We start from the raw sequence: 18,670 nt of genomic DNA, 5'->3' as shown, positions 1-18,670 counted from the left end.
GGATAAATGACGGCAAATTGTTGATTGGCCAACATACAGTTTAAACTACGTTGAATAAATGATGGCAGATTGTTGATTGGCCAAACGTACACTTTAATCTATGTTGGGTAAATGACAGCAAATTGGTTAATCAAAAATAAACTTTAAACAACATTGGGCCAAAGCACATTTTAAGTGTATTTTAACCACTAGCACTCCCAATAATATGCCGATCATTGTTTCACGTTGGGCCTACGAAGTGTATTGCTAAGGCAATTAAACTTAACTAATTGAATGTTGATTTCTGATACTCTTTCTAAAACTCATATAACTTATTACTTCTTTTGCAGATAACTCTATTGGCGACAGTATCACAAGGATTTGCATTTCCACAAGGTCTTTTGGCTACGCAGCAGAGATCAGAAGTGAGAGATGCGTTTGGTAACCAAGAAACTTCCTATTCATATCAAACACCGAGTCACTGGGTATCACTAAGAAGAATAGACCCAGCACATCCTCATCATAAGCATCATCATCATCATCATAACCATAAACGTTTCCAGCCATACGCCAAAGACCATTATGATCTCATTTTCTCGAAGGGCAACCAGTTTAATCAAGGCAGTGTAATCACATGGACACCAGAAGTTCTTGGAAGTGTCCAGCAAGCAGAAATCGCACAAGTTGATCCAGTGTTTTTGCAGATACAACCAAACGCATTGGAAAACGCTCCGACCCAATCTTCTATTAACATAGACGCTTTAACCAATACAGATGCTTTCACGAATGTAGGTGCTTTAACTAATGTAGACGCTTTTACCAATGCGGGAGCTTTATCTAATTTGGACGCTTTAACCAATGCAGGAACATTAACTAATGTGGATGCTTTAACCAACGCGGGTGCTTTTACTAATGTAGACACCTTAACGAATGTGGACGCTTTAACCAACGTAGATACTAAAGCCCTGTTTCATCCTGGAGATTTTATAGGCAACCAACAACCTGTAACGCCACAACCTCCTCCAGAAGGAACTGTGTACACAGATAAAACTTTGTTACAGCATGAAAATGCTGCCACTTTACTTGGAGTACAAACAGAACCAACAGTATTGCCTGGTAACCCATCTCTATGGGACTTAGACACAAAGCTAGCGTTAGAGTCACTTTTCCATCATGGACAGTTGGGATCAGTTTATAATATAGGTTATATCCCCAACACTAACAATCATCATGGTCCTTGGTGTTTTAAAGACGTATTGACAAGGTGATTTCACTGTGGAGATGAATATTGTCAAATGCTCAATGTTTGATACTTGTAAGAGTGCATTTATAATTTTAAAGTTTGTAAGTACCAATACTAAGTACGTATATTGCCGTGCCGTGTTCCCCGTAACTTTTAAACGATTAAATTAAATTTTTCGCTTATAGTTGTTATAATTTAGCTGACAGCAGAATTATATATTATTTAATTTATATGCAACTTAATTTCGTAATAGTGTTTTTCCTAAAAATTGTGTTGGTAAAATGTGGCACAAATAGGATACTTAATCTGAAACTGTCTTCTTGAAGTTCGCTTCTTTGTAGAAAATATAATTTTACAAGTGGGAAGATAAATAAAATATAAATATCAGCTTGGAAATTGACAAGTGAATTGTATAGTTATTTTGAACCACAGAGATACCTTAAGTTATTTTTGAGTTGTTGTTTTTTTTTTTTTTTTTTTTTTAAGAACAGTATTAAAAGAAAGCAAATACACGATATATACAAGTGAATTAGTGATGAACAAACTGGTAGATGGAACGAAATAATCGCGAAAAATCCCACTGTAACAACTTTGTCGATCACTAAGCTCATCATACGATCTGGTTGACTCAATAAGCGTCTATTCCACGTGATCGTTTAGTACTATCATTCTGCTACTCAAAAAAATGGTTCAGTAGTTAGGATATTTTGGAGTAACTACATATGAAGCAAAAAAGAAAACATTAGATTTGTTATTTCACAATCTCACCAGTGTGTCTTGCGACGTCCCATTCCTCAAAAATAAATAAATAAATAATAATAAAAAAAAATAAATCGTGGTTCAGCGCTTGAGAAAATTTATTTTCAAACAAGAACAACTTCCCATTTTGTGCTAAATTATTACAAATACGTTTCACTACCCTCGTTTGTATCCGTTTATTATTTTAATTTATAAAAACTGTGCTGGAAATTATTGAACTCTTGTATTCAACCACTATCGAAGGCCATTACTATAAAGTAGAGTGTGTAAGTAGTAATTTAGCTAAAAATAAAATTAGTACAAATGATAAGAAATGCATACTTCCGTCAACCACCATCATTTAATTATGCGTACTAGAAACATGAGTCAGCATTTCATCAATATTAACTGCCATTGACTTAACAATTAGTAACATGGGCGCCTGAAGAAAATTTTCTAGGAGGGGCTCAAATCCCAGGTTGCTATATTACGTTTGGTATTGTTTTTATTTATATTAAGAAAATCTTAAGAAATTTAATATATTTAATATATTTTCGTGAGCCAGGGGGGCTCGGGCCCCACCTTGCCCTCCCCTTCGGGCGCCCATGATTAGTACGGTTCATTTTGAGGAGAACCTGTTTGAGGTGAAATTAAGTTTTGCTGAAGTAGAAGTAGTATTTGCATTTTCAGCTGTTTTCGGCGCAGCTAAGACTTGAAAATACTTTTAAAGCTAATTGTAGGCAGTGGTGTCTCTTAAGGGAAGTCGCTTTGAAATAAATCTAACTTTTATCGCTATAATTTACGGGAAGAAAACGCACTTCGTGTACTAATTCTTCAGTTTACAGTAAATAGTGCTTCGTACAAGCTTTCTTCCCTTACTTGCCAGCAATAAGATTTTTCTTACCAATGTGAGTTCCCTCAAGTGCCACCACTGGTTGTGGTTTATACACGACAATACATTATTGTTTAAATTTGACTTGAAAACAAATCTAATGGTATTATACTCATCAGATCACTTGCGTTTGTGAAACGTACTAACATCTGTATGTACAATATATCAATGTGCTGGGAAAATTCCTGTGTAATGGCTGGGAGTGATAATTTTGATTAATATCTTAAGTTCTTCATTTAATAACAAACCATTCTTTTCTCTTCTTCTTCAGAAATGATTGCTTTCTTATAGACAAAGCATTGTTCTCATATTAATGCTAATATATCTAATAACATAATAGTAAAAGATGAATTATATTATGCTTTATAGCGTGTCACATTCGCACAATATTCCGAATGGTAAACTTTTATGCATTATCATATAATTTAACTGGTTTATTCATTTTACACATTTTTTTAAACTGTCATCAGAACTTTTAATGAAGTTTATGAAAGGAAGGTTGTGTGACTGACTATTAAAGCTAAACCAATTATTGTATTACTTTCATTTGTAGAAGAAAAGAAAAAAATCTAATTAGTACCTTGTTTGTGATTATCACTCGTATAACGTACAATAATTGTAATATTCCTAATTATTGTTTATAAATTTAGGTAATTGATGTTTTCAAAAAATGTAATTTTGTGCTGTGTTTGAGTGTGATTAATTTTAATAAACGCTAAGAAAAACTGTTTGGCTTAACTTTATTTGTTAATTTACTGAAGTGGGTGTTTTTCGTACAGGGAGAAGGTAGGTTATCCTGCGATTACCCAAAAATGGGAGGTTATCCTAGGGGTTAATGGAAAGGATTTGAACCTCTTCCTTCTTTAGGAAGCGCATTTCAGTGAAAGTGTATTGATATAAATCCGTACGATAACCTATTTTTGGCATAAATGTTTGAAGCGCCTTACCTACTTAGGATAAGTTGTTCAATTACAATAACGTGATGAAAATTCAGCTTGAGGTAGATACTATATTCCAGAATTGATTTCAAATGGAAAAAAACTTTTTCTAGTGATGTGTTCACTAACAATTTGGACTATGGACTTTGGACTTTTTATTTTTCACGCCTTTCCACTCCCATAACGATGGGGGCTGAACTTCGACTTAAAAAGACATCAGGAGCGTTACTATTCATCTTAGAGACCCGAAAACTAGAGATCGGATACTAATACCGGTCGTTTTCAATTACTTTTACATGCCACTTCTTTCCGCCTTAGCCCGCCCCCTCACACTTTCTCATACCAATGCCGTTGGGGAATGAACTTGAACTTAACGGCTGACAGTATTTACACCATAATTATGTGTATGATCTCGCATAACTTCGAGGTACGTGCACCAATTTTGTTCATTTACTTATATTTGAAAGAATATACTTTCCTGGTAGTTTCACATACATTTCATTAGGACCTCATAGTAGTCTTCGGAGCTAGATTATAAAACTCTTTAACGGTTGACAATGCTAATATCTTAATTAACCTATTTTATTGTGTGCATGTTCACGCATAACTTTAACATAGATGTACTGATTATTCCTTTTTTTTTAAAGGAGTATATCTTCTCTTTGATACATTCGCCTTTCTTGCAGGTTTCGTATAAATTTTTATCAGGACTCGATGACAATCTTTGGAGTTAAAAGCTATTGTTCCGTAACCCGTCTTGGAGGTCCAGGATTCGACACTATGACAGTCCTCAACAGCTGATAGTGTTAATACCATGAATATGTTTACATATAATATTGTAACGCGTGAACGAACTTATACAAATATATTTGATCACATATATTTCGTAGTTCGACCCATTACTGGAGTAACGCAAAATTGGAAACGTTAAGCAAACTTAAAAGAAAAATAACCGACTTCAAAAACATACTAAAAAGCAGAAAATTGAAACTTAAAAAAGAAAATAACCGACGTCAATAAAAACACAAAAAGCAGAAAATAATAATATTGAAATAAAACATTTAAAAACAGAAAATAATTCATTACTATTGTCTACAAAAAAATTGAAATATATATCAAGTCAATGCCTCATGAAATTACCATCGAAGCTTTATAAAACTAAACTAAACTAACTATATGGCCTATGGAACCCGGAGGTTTAATGCCACGTCCAGAAAAGCTCTCCATTGACTTCTATCCTTAGCTAACTGGATCCAGTTTCTACTTTGTTTTCCTATCTCTGCGAGATCCATCTTAATATTGTTATCCATCTGTACCTAGGTCTTCTTAATAGTTGTTTTCCAATTTTTATGTTGCTGAGGTTGTGCCAAGTTATCAGTCCTGGTCCGAGGCTTCTGTGAATGTTCTGTCTTTTTTTACAGGATGAGGTTGTTAGCCTCACGCCAAACTCCCAAGCCGAGGACCAATCGAAACTTTATGTTAAGCACTAAGTTGTGTGGCTTGGTAACTACTTCAGATTTTTTTAAATAGTTAATAGTCATTATTTCTTTTTGCTTTTAGGTGCTTTATTATTATCTGCAGTTTAGCGCTTTTGTTGAAGTCGGTTAATAAATATATGTTGAAGTTTTTGTTTATTACTCCAGGTCATGCACTGTACCAATATTTACCATTTATTAGTACCAATCTTTTTGACTGATTTGCATAAAGTTTCGAAAATTAATTAAAATACTTCCATTTCCATATAATAATTTAAGAAGGAATAAGTTGCTCTAGATAACAAGTGTCCCTAGATAATAAGTATTAAGTTGACATTGATGAATTACAATGTTGGCATTTAGAAAAAAAACACACACACAGAAACTTCTACCACTATTTATGTTATGTTCTCCAGATTACTATGCATGTAAAAAATATCTTTATTGCTAAACCTTACGGATTCTTTATAGGAGAATATAAAATGGGTGCAGAACATAAGTTAGCTTTTGTTTACTTTATGTTCTCCTCATATCAGTTATGTGACGATGAAATTTATACAAAAATAATTTTTGTAGAAAAACATTTGAAGCCTTAACCACTTTATACGTTGAACAGGGAAATATAACCAAGACAGAGGCTGTAGTATGGGTTGAAAATCGAATTCCATCACTAATTTTTTGTAATAAAATAGTTTTCGTCTAAATATACCTCTTGTATATGGGTGCTTTTATAAGTATAAAATCATCGTAAGTACAGGTTACATGTTGCTAATTAAGAAGCAAAATCTCAGAAGAACCTTTCTGATTGACATTAGGCTACATACTAAAGTTATAATTTATATCGGAGGAATATTTTTAAGGTGTACAAGTGGCTGAATGCCTAATGAATCCACAGTTACATAATTTTCATACAAGCCTACGTGTTATTCTAATCCTAACTCACAACTTGAATCCTCTATTCCACTCTTAATTTTCAGTTTTCCATAAATGTTTTTGAACCACAGGGAAAAGAATTGACCATTTCGCTCTTGCTCTGCTGGCTTAATAGTCCCACCTAGCTACATTAGGGTAAAGGGCTAGAACTTACCTTCGGAGAGATGACAGACATCTGTTGTTTTCAGCAAATATATCCGTTTTGATATAGAAGCTATGGATAAAATCTAAAATTTTATCTCTACAAGATGAGGGAACAAACCTTACCCTAATGTTTCAATTCTTGTGTGATCTCCCTCAACAGCCGCCACTGACTAAAAACCTTAATAAATTGAAAGGCAAATATATCCGTTTTGATATAGAAGCTATGGATAAAATCTAAAATTTTATCTCTACAAGATGAGGGAACAAACCTTACCCTAATGTTTCAATTCTTGTGTGATCTCCCTCAACAGCTGCCACTGACTAAAAACCTTAATAAATTGAAAGCTGTTACGTTACATTTTTTGAAACGTTGCATTCTGGCGGTTCATGCAGGTGTTATAAGTAAATCATGCTACGTAACACATTATTTAGTGAATCCACGTCTGAGTGCAGACATTTAGAAACTATGAAGGCGGTATGTTAACGGACATAGTTATGAAAGTCAATTTTCCCGAAATGTACAATTTGTTACATACCACCTTCATCCTCTAACCGCTTCAATTGTAGTTGTATCCCCTTGTATTTCTTTCACAGCTTTTCTAGCTGGTCTAGTTGCAGGCGCTTATGACTTTGGAGCACAAGATTCCAGGTGGGAAAGCATCAAATATACTGGAGTAATTCATATCCTACTTTCATCAGAAGGTCTCCCCTTTTATGGCCTTGCTGTTGACAAAGAACCTAACTAAATACAGTACAAATCAATTAATTAGTCAATCCACCTTACTTTCAATTACGTCCTTCATATTTTACTATCCCGTATTATAACCAGTTTCCCACCTATAATATTATGGTGAATCTATCGACTCTGATCGATTGTACAAAAATAAATACATTTTAAAAAGTTCTCATGAGTTTTGCCGCAATAGGGTAAAAGGATAAGCAATATAGAGGAAATTCAAAGCAAAAATTACAAAGCGCCTTTCTCAGCTCGTGGCCGAGAATGCGATGCATATAACCATCGGCAAATGGGAAGGCAGTTAACAGATCAACTCTGTTACTGTCCGTTACTAGCAGCTGAAGGTAAATAACGTTTATGGATCTTGTTTCTCTTAAGAAGGAGCAGGAGTGGATACAGCTAGTATGAATTAAGAGCTTTGTTTTAGCATTAAGGGGAAACACTTTTTATTGTAATATAATATCACCGACAATTCGAAACCTTGGAAATAATTCATTCATCTTCAACAACAAATAAATAAATAAATAAATAATATATCAACAACCTAAGATATTGTTCTAAAATTACCACTAGGTGAATGTTCAATATTAGTAACCATCTTCAATCTATTACCGGTAATGCTTTTCTTACAGTGGGTAAAATGGCGATGTTGCAAGCTTCTGAAAATAATATCGCCACTTATAAATTCCAGGATGTGCAAAATAGAAACGTACATTTGTGTGGTAGGTTTTCAAACCAGTATTAGAAGAGGACATTATCGGAAACACAATGGACAAGTTTACAGCAAATAAAAATACACAATAAACCATTAACTTAGTGAAGATACAATACATAGAGTGGAGAAAAACAAATAAGAAGAAATAGCGGTCTGTTTCTTTCACTTACAAATCCAACTTAAAATAAACAAGATAGGCAACCCTCTAAACGTAGTCAGAACAGCAAATGTCTTTTCGCAGGTACTACTACATAGCGCGAGTCTTTGGACTTTAACTTCTCTACGTGGCTTTTCTCCTACGCCTGTATAGGTTGATGCAAGTTAAATGGATGCAGCAGAGAAATAATGTTCAAGGTTTCGCGAGACCCTTTGCTTTCTGTCTTTCATATGGAAGCATTAAAAAAAAAAAAAGCTCAGAATAAACTATAGGAAATTTTAAGTTCAGAATCTTTAAATTACAAAATTTTAAGTTACTAATTTAGGCTTAATGGCTTAATACATATAAAATTCTAAAGGGTAGACGCTGTCTACCTTGTCTCCCCTCAGGCCTCGCCACTGCCTATTACTCCGAAAGGAAGCATTTGTGCGCCCAGGTTGGTCTATACTTTTCGTCTTATCTTAGTGTCAGGAATCGCCTCCCAAATGTTGTCGGTGTTGTTTTGAAACACCCTGTATAGACTAAATGAGTTTTTGAAAAACGAAACTCCTTAAGAAATTACAACTATAATATGCCTGTGAAGCTTTCATTGGTACAGCTGCATTAACGCGTCTGCTGTTTACATTCAGCTATTAAGAAAAAAAAAAAAAAAAAAACTTCGTAAAAGTTGACAATGAAAAGTGTTCACGGTCCAAGTTAAAACGAATCCCTTAATTCATACTATCTGTGTCCACTCCTGTGACCTCTTAATTTAAGAACATTTTCAAATAGTCTCTTTCTATGGAACAGGGACTGGAAAACATAAATACGTTTAAGTAATAAAAATACAAATTCTTTTTAATTAAAATTTACTGAAAATAATAAAAAAAAATATTTTCGTGTTGCTGTTGGCCAGAAGAGCCGTAAGATAAATGCTACAATGTTGGGAGTTCGTCGAAAATTACATTCCAAACCCTGATCGAAGTACGCAATGTGAGGCATCTTAATTATTTAATGTTGTTACTGTTCTTTCAAATGTAATTGCGAGAAAAATACAATAGTGATGAGAAAGAATGAAATAATGGAATAAAGGAAGTGGGGGGACATAAGTGAATCCCGATAAAAAGCCATGACCATGCCGTTTGTCCACCACAAAGCCCATTTGGCCCTAACTGGTATTGAACCAAGAACCCCACGCACAGCAAGTGAAAATTCTACCCCTGAGCCACTAAAATCTAATTAAAATATGTTTATTAATTTTGAATATAACTTCAGAGTGGGCATTGTACGCTGTGTGGATTAAATGCAAACAGCATGGAAGAAATTAAAAATGCATTGCCTTTTAATTTTAGCTAACACATTTTACGTATTCCAGTTCTAATGTTGTCTTTAAATTACGAATTGGTAGCGCGGCAACTTCTACTGCACTTATCGAAGAAAAACGCTGTACTCTTGGCCATGAGCGGAAAAGTAACTAGGTATAAATTAACTCACTATTTATTCGTAAGTTTTCTTTTATTTTGTTTAGTAATAATTATGAGCACAACAAATATACAAAATAGAGGAATACAGTAGGTTGAAATAATAAAAGACTTCTTGGTAGTATTTATTAATATTTTCTTAACATAAATGGTTCCATACAGGATGCAGCTGTATATATAATTAAAAGATAACATAAGTTAATAAATAAAAATGAATGCTTATTACATGTAAGTACCTGAAAATACAAATATAATCAATATAACAAGATATCACTAGATGATTATGTGCGGATTGCCACAGCTTGATTTTGGGGGTGTAGTTAAGTTTACATTGAAGCTGCTCCATCCGGCCGTGACGTAATGTCACATAGTAATTAGTCTACTTTGCACACACAACTTTGTTAATAAAGAAAGTGATTTACGTAGTTACGAAATATAGGTGAGCGAGCGTCGGCGAGCGAAAGGGGTTAGAAGCCCCGCAGAGCTCGTTTTATTTCACTTTTGTCCCTATGATAATACTCGTGGCATTACGTCACGCTCGGATGGTGCAACTTCGATCTAAATCTAACCTCACCCACATTTTGACGATGTTTGCCACGGTATTATTATTACTGATTTATCTTATTTCGTAGGGTTGCCAGATGATTACGTCAAAACAATCAAATCCATCACATTTAATAAACTGAATACACAGACGGCGCTAAGCACGTTATCGGAATATATTGCGCTATCGGCTGTTAACGCCACAGTTAGGTTTGTTCAATTGAGTTCAAGTACTCGAGGTAATCATTTTTATGCTTAGAAGCCCACCAAATGCATTTCCAAATTAAGATGACGTTGTATGTGCATGGTGTTTGAGTATGTAGAAAACGATAAATCAAGGCATATCATTAGGATCACTCATAACGAGGTGGGGCAATTCCGACAATGACGTGGGGCCAGATCTTTAAGAGGGAGCAGGCTGGCAGCCAGCCCAAAAATGTAGGGGGGGGGAGACGGATGAAGTTAGAGGTGGAGCATCTGAAACACTTTTAGAAGAATTAATGATAGGGTTCACAAAATTATCCCTTACATACAATAGAACTTAAGGAGAAAGATAGGTATTATTTATACAAAATTTCAAGATTGTGCACCTAATAGTTTTAGAGATCTGATGACCGCAAAATAGGTGAAAAGAAAACTTTTAGTGCCCCTTTTCTCCCCCTTGGGGTCAAATTTCATAAAAATCCATCTTAACTACAGCTTAAGATGCAAGGACAATGTTTGTATAAAAATTTCAAAATTCTGCACCTAGTATTTTCAGAAATGTGGTGGGGAGTGAATAAGTGAATCTATCAGTGGATTCACTCTTTTTATAGATTAATGTAGGATACGCTCCTATTCTGTTGTTATTAAATAATTACAAATGCATAATTCACGAAGTTTAAGGCTGATACTAAAATAAATAATGATTGCTCATTATCATTATCATTGATCGTTATTCTAACCTTAAAGAATTGTTATTTCTGCATGAACGATGAACCGTATATTTCTTGTCTTACAAATCACTGTAATTAAACAAGGACTTAGTGACAGCCCATTTGCTAGGATCTAGTTGTAATTTTACTGAGTAATTTAGGAGTGTTGTGTTCGTGTGTAGTATGCTCTATTTTATATCTTAATTTAATTAACACCACACGATTATGCCGTTCAAGTTAAAGGTGACGTTGATAATGAGAATGAATTAAATGCAGGAATGAAGAAAGTGGTAGGTCAGGACAATTCTGAGGAAACGCAGCACACGGCGTTTTTCCAGTACCATTTGGGAAGAGTTGGAGTCGAATCAGGGACCTCACGCATGAGAGAACGCTCTACCAGTAAGGCACCGCGGTCTCATAATAGTTGTGATTTATAGGTTCAGAGCAAAGGCGTCATGGAAAGAAAGGATACATGCCTATACTATGTTTGAAAGTAAAAAAATAGTAAACATTATGCTTTTAGAGAGAAATTTACTACGCCATTGAACATCACTGTCCTTCAATAAGCTTTCTGTCAAGTCATATGCAAGAGAAGAATTCGCGCTCTCACTAGCAGAAACAGCTTCTCAGAAGGTCGTGGCAGCTTTTTACCTTGAGTCCATGCGAATATTTTACTCTTGAAGTGGCCTATTCCAAGCATACATATGATCTATAATGAAAGAACAAAAATATTCACTATTAAAACAAACAAAAATGACAACATCTAGTATTCGACAAGACTTGAAGTTGTGTGGAAGTTGAGAGAACAAAAAGTAAATAAAATAAATTAAATAAATAAATAAATTGTAAATACCTTGTTACTAGCGTTTAACGAAAAAAAATATCCAAAGATGAGGCATAGACCAATCAATATATTTTAATTAAGCTAAACAAAATTATATGCGTGAGTGCAAATAAAACCTCATGTGAAGTTTACGAGAAAAAAAAAGTAATTTCTTCGGAAACCTAAAAATTGATGCTGCACAAGAACGAGCCACTATAAAGTCTACCAGAAATTCTATCTAGCACATGATTGGGTATAGAATGACTGACTGAGGCTTATAAACCACACCTATAATCTGTCCAGATGATGTGTTTATATACTACACCCATCCTCAACGGAACGATCGGGTGTTTGTTTATATGCTATGCCTCTGTCTATAGTGTAAGACTCTATTTCCTTTCACTATCACATTAAATAGAACATAAAACCATGAAGTTCTTGAATAATTATATAAATATGGTATGAAGTTTGGGATGGTTGGTGGTAAACTAAAAAAAGAAAGAAAGAAAGAAAGAAAAGTTAAATATAAACTAGGAATGCAATGGATGTACCCGATTGCAATGAAATGAGCTGAGCGAGCTTAAACTACGTAATCATTCCTGGCCATTATGCAATAATAAATGCCATTTTTAATTGTTGACAAAAAAATCGCGTGAAAACTTTTTCCCCATGTTAAGTCTATGCAAGCGTTTTTCGGTGATTATTCCTCGATGGTACATCGGATTTTTGATTTCGACCTATGTTGTCACTCAACACGACATACTCTATCGGCGTGCTAAGTTTTCTTGAGATCGGCCAAACGGTCTAGGAGGAAGCGTTTTTCGGTCATTATTCCTCGATGGTACATCGGATTTTTGATTTCGACCTATGTTGTCACTCAGCACGACATACTCTATCAGCGTGCTAAGTTTGGTTGAGATCGGCCAAACGGTCTAGGAGGAAGCGTTTTTCGGTCATTATTCCTCGATGGTACATCGGATTTTTGATTTCGACCTATGTTGTCACTCAGCACGACATACTCTGTCAGCGTGCTAAGTTTGGTTGAGATCGGCCAAACGGTCTAGGAGGAGTTCGCGGACAACCAAACGGCTAACCCGAGTATAAGAGCTTCGCTTCGCTCAGCTCAACAATTAGAGCTACAAATTAAGCATTATTTTAACCTATAATGTACAGCGGGAAAAAAAAGGTTGAAGGATAAATAGTATTTGATACACAGAAGAACTAGCATTTGCAAAGGAATTTGAACCTTCTGCATATCTATCGCACAACCTTCCTTTTTACAATGAATCAGCATTATACCTTTTAAAAAAGAATTGTAGTTTCTTTTTGGCATATTTATTGTTAGGAGAAGTAACTAACAACATTAAATAGACCCATAGTGTAAAGTACGTACCACTATTTTCGATTTCTCGCGATTTACCTACGTATAATTTGACTCCATTATTTAAATTATTGAACCCCAAATTAGAATATCGCGGCCGCGAAATGTAGCCCAACACATATGCAACCATAATTATTTGTACGTACATTTACTTCGAATTTCCATTCTCTAGGCAGTGGTTCACTTTTATCCTATGAGGAGCGATACAAGTAAATTAGAAAATTTGTCAGGAAATAGAAAATGTAATCCGTTGTTATCGAGTTTTCTACCAAGGAAAAAACAGAAGGAAATCCACCAAACAAACACTTAACCAATTGTATACCAGAAAGTATAATTACTTGGGTATATGTACTGTACTATAAAGATTAAAGAATAAGCTTACGTTTCTAAATGAACCTTCATTTAGAACATGTTAACATAACGTTTAGCACTTAAAAAAAAAAAATCATACATAAAGTTTAACTAAGAGATTTGGAAAGTCCTTGACAGTGGTAATTTAATTTATACGCTTTATTCATTCCGATTATCGGGAATTCAATTACTGCGGAAATTTTCTTGGTAATAAGAACCGCGAGAATCGAAGTATTTCTAGAAAATGAAATGTATTTATTTTCTTACTTACAAAGTGAATAATAGATGGCACTTGTGAGCAGGGAACTTGAAGGCTGTACTTTATGAGCTAATGTATCTGTTTCTGTAGTTGCTCGCTAGAGGGCAGAAAACTTCAACTTGCTGTTAATCTGCAAAGAGAGTGAAAAAGATTTTATAATTTTATTTTAGTTTTTTTAATTTTTTCACACACTAATTTTATAAAATAATTGTGACTAATTCAAGCTGCATATAATTTTTGTAATGAGCATGAATATAACTCATACCATTAGTATTGTACCGGTATATGCATATAAGGTACCAGGGCATTTTTTAAGTTACCTTTTTGTATCCACATGGATACCCAGGCCCAGCACTTGGATACCCAGGCTCAGCAGTTTGGATACCCAGAGCACTTCATAAATCTTTAAATTACTGGAAGAGTACTTGAACAATACATTAGTTGAATTACTGTAAATTTAAAATTACTTCAATATACTTAGGTTTTGTGACTGTGTATTAGCTTGTGTTCTGTGGATAGATATAAAATTAGAGAGCATCATTCTTCAAATTTCAGATGTTAATCTTTCCTTAGTTTCGCATACTCATTTGTCTACCACGAGATGCTAGCACTTTTATTCTACTCTAATACAAAGTTAATAGACCGACTAAAGAGGTAGAAAGGTTGAAGTCGAACTCTGACATGTCCAAATACCTTTCGAATAGTCTGTGACAGGAAGTAACAGAAGAAAACAACTTGCTATTTCGATATTTAATTTGCATGAAATGGAATTTTTTACTTATCTTTAGCTTACAATACTATTTTGGTACGTTACAATAAAGAACTCATTATTCCTGATAAAATATTATGAACATAACTTTTACACTTTTGGGGCACACTTTGTGTTGCAACGATAACCAGTCGTGTTTCTGACCTGGCAACCTTCGACCTGGCGAGGTGTAGAGCAAGAAAGAGCTACTGATTCGGAATGTCGACATCGATGAGTTTTTAGTGAAAATCTCTCACGTCAAATAATTAATGTCTCTGAAAATTTTTCAGAAAATTCTTCAGGTCTGATCTACTGTCTGGTGTTCTTGAGTGCAGTATTAAGGAAACTGAATTTAATGTTGGAGAATCACTTTTCTGGTGGAAAGAAGGATTGCATAATCAGCAACAACGTGGATGACGATGAACAGAGGCGACAGTGCCATCAACTCACAATATACATGTGACTCGTCAGAAGAGAAACTGGTAGTTGTTCGAAGAGAAATAATGCAGTCTTGCCTAAACTTCCTTGGTGTTCGACTGAACATAGAAGATGACGGCATTTTCAGCTCCATTTAGACTACGTTGTCCGCATCTTCAGCACAGTCGATGATAAATACTGCTCGTCCATTAGTAGAATATTTTTTTGGAAAAGAAGTACAGATTTTTGCCTCAAATGTATGCGACAGCTGGCCAGGAATTGAAGTAACACTACTGGTGGATAGTGCTGATGTAGGAATGAAATATTTTGTGAGACTGAGAAGACTATTGCAGACTTCTGTGGAATACTGCAGAGACTTCTTCCTGCCCTACTTTCAGTGTTACCTCACAGCATGTCAGTTGAACGAGTTGCTTCACACTATAACCAACTTCGAAGTATTCATCATTTGTCGATGAGGAAACAAGACATGCGCTAAATGGAATAGGTACTGCAAACTATGACCCAAGGCTGGCTGTAGCGAAGTTCTTGAAGCAAAAGGACAGACGGGAGAGCAGACTTGATAGTGGTATCTATAAAAGGAGGGAGTTTGTGAAGAAGTTTTTCAGAGTTGATTAATCTGTTTCATTCAAAATCAACATATTTATATCACATAGACCTCTGTTGCAATGTGTTGTCAGTCATTGCCCTTTATTCGAGGATAGTAGATCATGTATCAATTGCTGTGACAGTAATACAGGTGTTAAGACTGCTAGTGATATTAATGGCTCCATCAAATCTATGGTAACTACATGTGAAACTTGCTCAATTAAATTCTAAACATGTAAGAAAACAAACAATGCAGAACACATTCAGATGTAGTGTGTGAAAATGATAGCAAGAGTATAACCATTAACAAATACCCTAAAATGCTTTAATACAGGTAAGAAACTAAATAGTATTGGACAGGTTAAAATTTGAAAAGAATACAGATTGAAGTGTGAAAATAATACTAGAAATTAACCAGTTACAAGTGGAATAACACGCTTTTAAAACAGGAAAGAAACCAAACATTGTGAAACAGATTGAGATTTAAAGTGTAAAAATTATAGCAGAAGTGGAACCACTAACAAGAAGGCTTACATGCCATGAGTTAAACCATTAATAAGATTTAAACCATAAAAATAAATTTTTGATTATGATACATTGTTTCTTAAAAATAAATTATTGGTAGTAATATTTAGTATTGAATACATTCGTATATACATAAAAAATGATTTCGTTAGGGACATTGTAGTCAAGTTCACGTATTATTTCCTTGTTGAGTAGTTTCTGTCTCTTGTATTGTGTATTTTGTATCCTTTCCATCTGTACCAGTCGCGTTTCTTTGTCCTTGTCCTGTCTATGTCCAACTTAAAAATCTGGATATAAAAATAAATAAATAAATGAAGGAAAATATTCCATGAGGTTAGCACAGTGTGGTTTTATCTTTAATTACCGGCCTGCAGGCGGATCTGAGCCAAACTGTGAAAAAGAAAATGTCCGCTACTGTATTGATGGCAATGTGTTGAATCGGAAATGAAACGGTCAGCAGAAGTCTGACAAATACGTCATTTTGTATGTTATTATTTCAAAAGTGTACATTATACAAAAATGCACTTTTAAAAATCTCTGTGCCTTTGAATTTTGCTGTGAGTGTCAAGGGCCCTTTTGTGCCTGGATACCCAGTAGCGATTTCTTAAAAAAATGCACTGTAAGGTACTACATATTTATGTGGGATTGAAAGTACCATTCTAAACAAGTCTCCAAGTAGCAATTATAGTATCTAACAATCTATGAGAATTGCTCGAAAAGAAGCAAGATAAAAAGTGACATCAATAATCAACCCATTAGAATTCCAATCCATTGAAAGATATTTATAAAACACTTGTCTGAAGTTTGATATGAACACATTGGATGTGGGCAAAATACCATCCTTTTCAAAACATCCTCATCAAGGGTGTGTATTCAAAATTAATGAAAATGTAGCTAAGTTTACGTTTGTTTATTTAGACTTTAATTCATTCATTTCGATCAGTGAGTCTACATGAACTATACTTAATGTGTGATCCGAACCACATGAACTGCTACTAACTAAACCCATACTTTCCGTATAAAAAAACACTCAGAATTTAGCTTTGAACGACCCAGATAGGATTTTCGTATAGAAAACACGAGTAGAGGTATTATTCCTATAACTCCGTTAACCCTTCTCTCACCACAGTTGCAGTAAGTGATGGAAATTCAAAAATTGATATCATTTATAGAACAGTAGTGGATCTAGCCCGGGGCCGGGGGAAGGGGGTAGGCACCCCAGTTTTGTGAGTGAGAAATAATTTAAACTATTATTTGTATATTTTTAAAAGTTTATGGTCAGGGGTGGACTGGCCATAGTGGAGTTGTGGAGCTTTCCACAGGGGCCGGTCCATTACAATTTCAAGGGGCCGGTAGATCTAAACAATATATAATATATTGATGTAGACAAAATCATAGATAATGTAGCACGGAAAAGTGATGTCCTAAGAAAATTACTCATAACTTGAAAATGTAATCTGAAAGACATGTACGTATGTATCAATGTCTGGCTGTAGGTATGTATACTCATATAACTAATTCACTTCACTTCATAAAAGTTGTTTAAATATAGGCCTACAACAGCCAGCCAACTCCCCAAATGTTTTGTATGAAGTTGAAAATATAAAGCTAAATGCACAAAAAATCTTTCTCTTAAAACAGTAGAATGCCTATACTATTGTGGCGATTGTGTGCTAAAGGAACATTGAGAATATTAAGCACAAAGTAGACCTATCTCAAATTGAATATAGTTTAATTTACAAGAGGGTATATTCCTTAATTTATAGAAGACCAATTAAAAAAATATAAAACTATAAAAATTATTATTGGATAAAAAATAGGGGCGTTTTTTTTTTTTTTTTTTTTTTGGAAAGGTGCCGGTTGGTGGAATTGTTCCACGGTGGAATTTCCATCCCAGTCCACCCCTTTTCATAGTAAACTCAACACAGTTGAAACATGTCAACAAACGCTAGGTTTCCATTGGCCAAAACTGGAAAATGTCAATATATCGCACACCTGGTGGAAGAGTATTACAATTCAAAAAATGGAAATTTTGATTTATCATCGCTCAAAAGAGAATAGAGAGAGAGAGAGAAACGAACTCTAATGATGGTATTTTCGCAAAAACGTAACTAAACAAATTAAACCCCTAGATTCCAGGGAGTGATTCTGATAGAATAACAGACTCTAAAAGTCAAGTTCCCACAAATGTGTATTTTTGAGTTGTAACATTCTTCCACTAGGTGTGCGATATGTAGATAGTTCTTGACTTGCGTAAATAGATCAATCTACGGCTCTTTAACGTAGCTTAAGTCGAAATTTACGGACGTCGAATTTGGACCATAACCTAAGATTTCTCACAAACACATATGAAAACATTTTTTTAAAAAAAGAAAAGAAAATGGATACATTAGAGTCCTGTTTAACCAAATCTCAATTAACCGAATTTCTAGGTTAACCGCATCTCTGGAAAAAGGACGTTTTCTAGTAGACTTGACTCTTGTTTAAGAACACAAACAATGAGTACAGCCATAGGCGCAAATCTGTCTTCAACATTGGGGGGGACGGATAAGACGTTCCCATATATATATATATATATATATATATATATATATATATATATATATATATATATATATATATATATATATATATATATATAAGCGATGTTCAAAATATTTATGAAGTTGAAAAACAATGCTGTGAAGGATCAG

At 34.5% G+C, this 18,670-nt stretch overlaps 1 protein-coding gene and 1 long non-coding RNA gene across 2 annotated transcripts in view; one reads left to right on the top strand and one right to left on the bottom strand.

Moving 5' to 3' along the window:
- LOC145686577 (uncharacterized) overlaps nucleotides 1–3,572 on the top strand; it is a 29,357-nt gene extending 25,785 nt beyond the window's left edge. Inside the window, exon 2 of the mRNA XM_081760014.1 lies at nucleotides 330–3,572. Within this exon, the coding sequence (XP_081616140.1) occupies nucleotides 330–1,247 (918 nt within the window). The 3' untranslated portion in view covers nucleotides 1,248–3,572. The remainder of the gene's footprint in view (nucleotides 1–329) is intronic.
- Nucleotides 3,573–9,457: 5,885 nt separating this feature from the next.
- LOC145686574 (uncharacterized) overlaps nucleotides 9,458–18,670 on the bottom strand; it is a 58,630-nt gene continuing 49,417 nt past the window's right edge. Inside the window, exons 2-3 of the long non-coding RNA XR_014131622.1 lie at nucleotides 13,694–13,811; nucleotides 9,458–11,576 (exon numbers count right to left, since the gene is read on the bottom strand). This is a non-coding gene — a long non-coding RNA (uncharacterized LOC145686574). The remainder of the gene's footprint in view (nucleotides 11,577–13,693; nucleotides 13,812–18,670) is intronic.

Source organism: Thermobia domestica, chromosome 5 (genome assembly GCF_964235325.1).
Source record: "Thermobia domestica chromosome 5, izTheDome1.hap1.1, whole genome shotgun sequence".
Lineage (NCBI taxonomy): Eukaryota > Metazoa > Arthropoda > Insecta > Zygentoma > Lepismatidae > Thermobia > Thermobia domestica.
The sequence above is the reverse complement of the archived record's forward strand: the minus strand, read 5'-3'. Positions and strand labels throughout refer to the sequence as shown.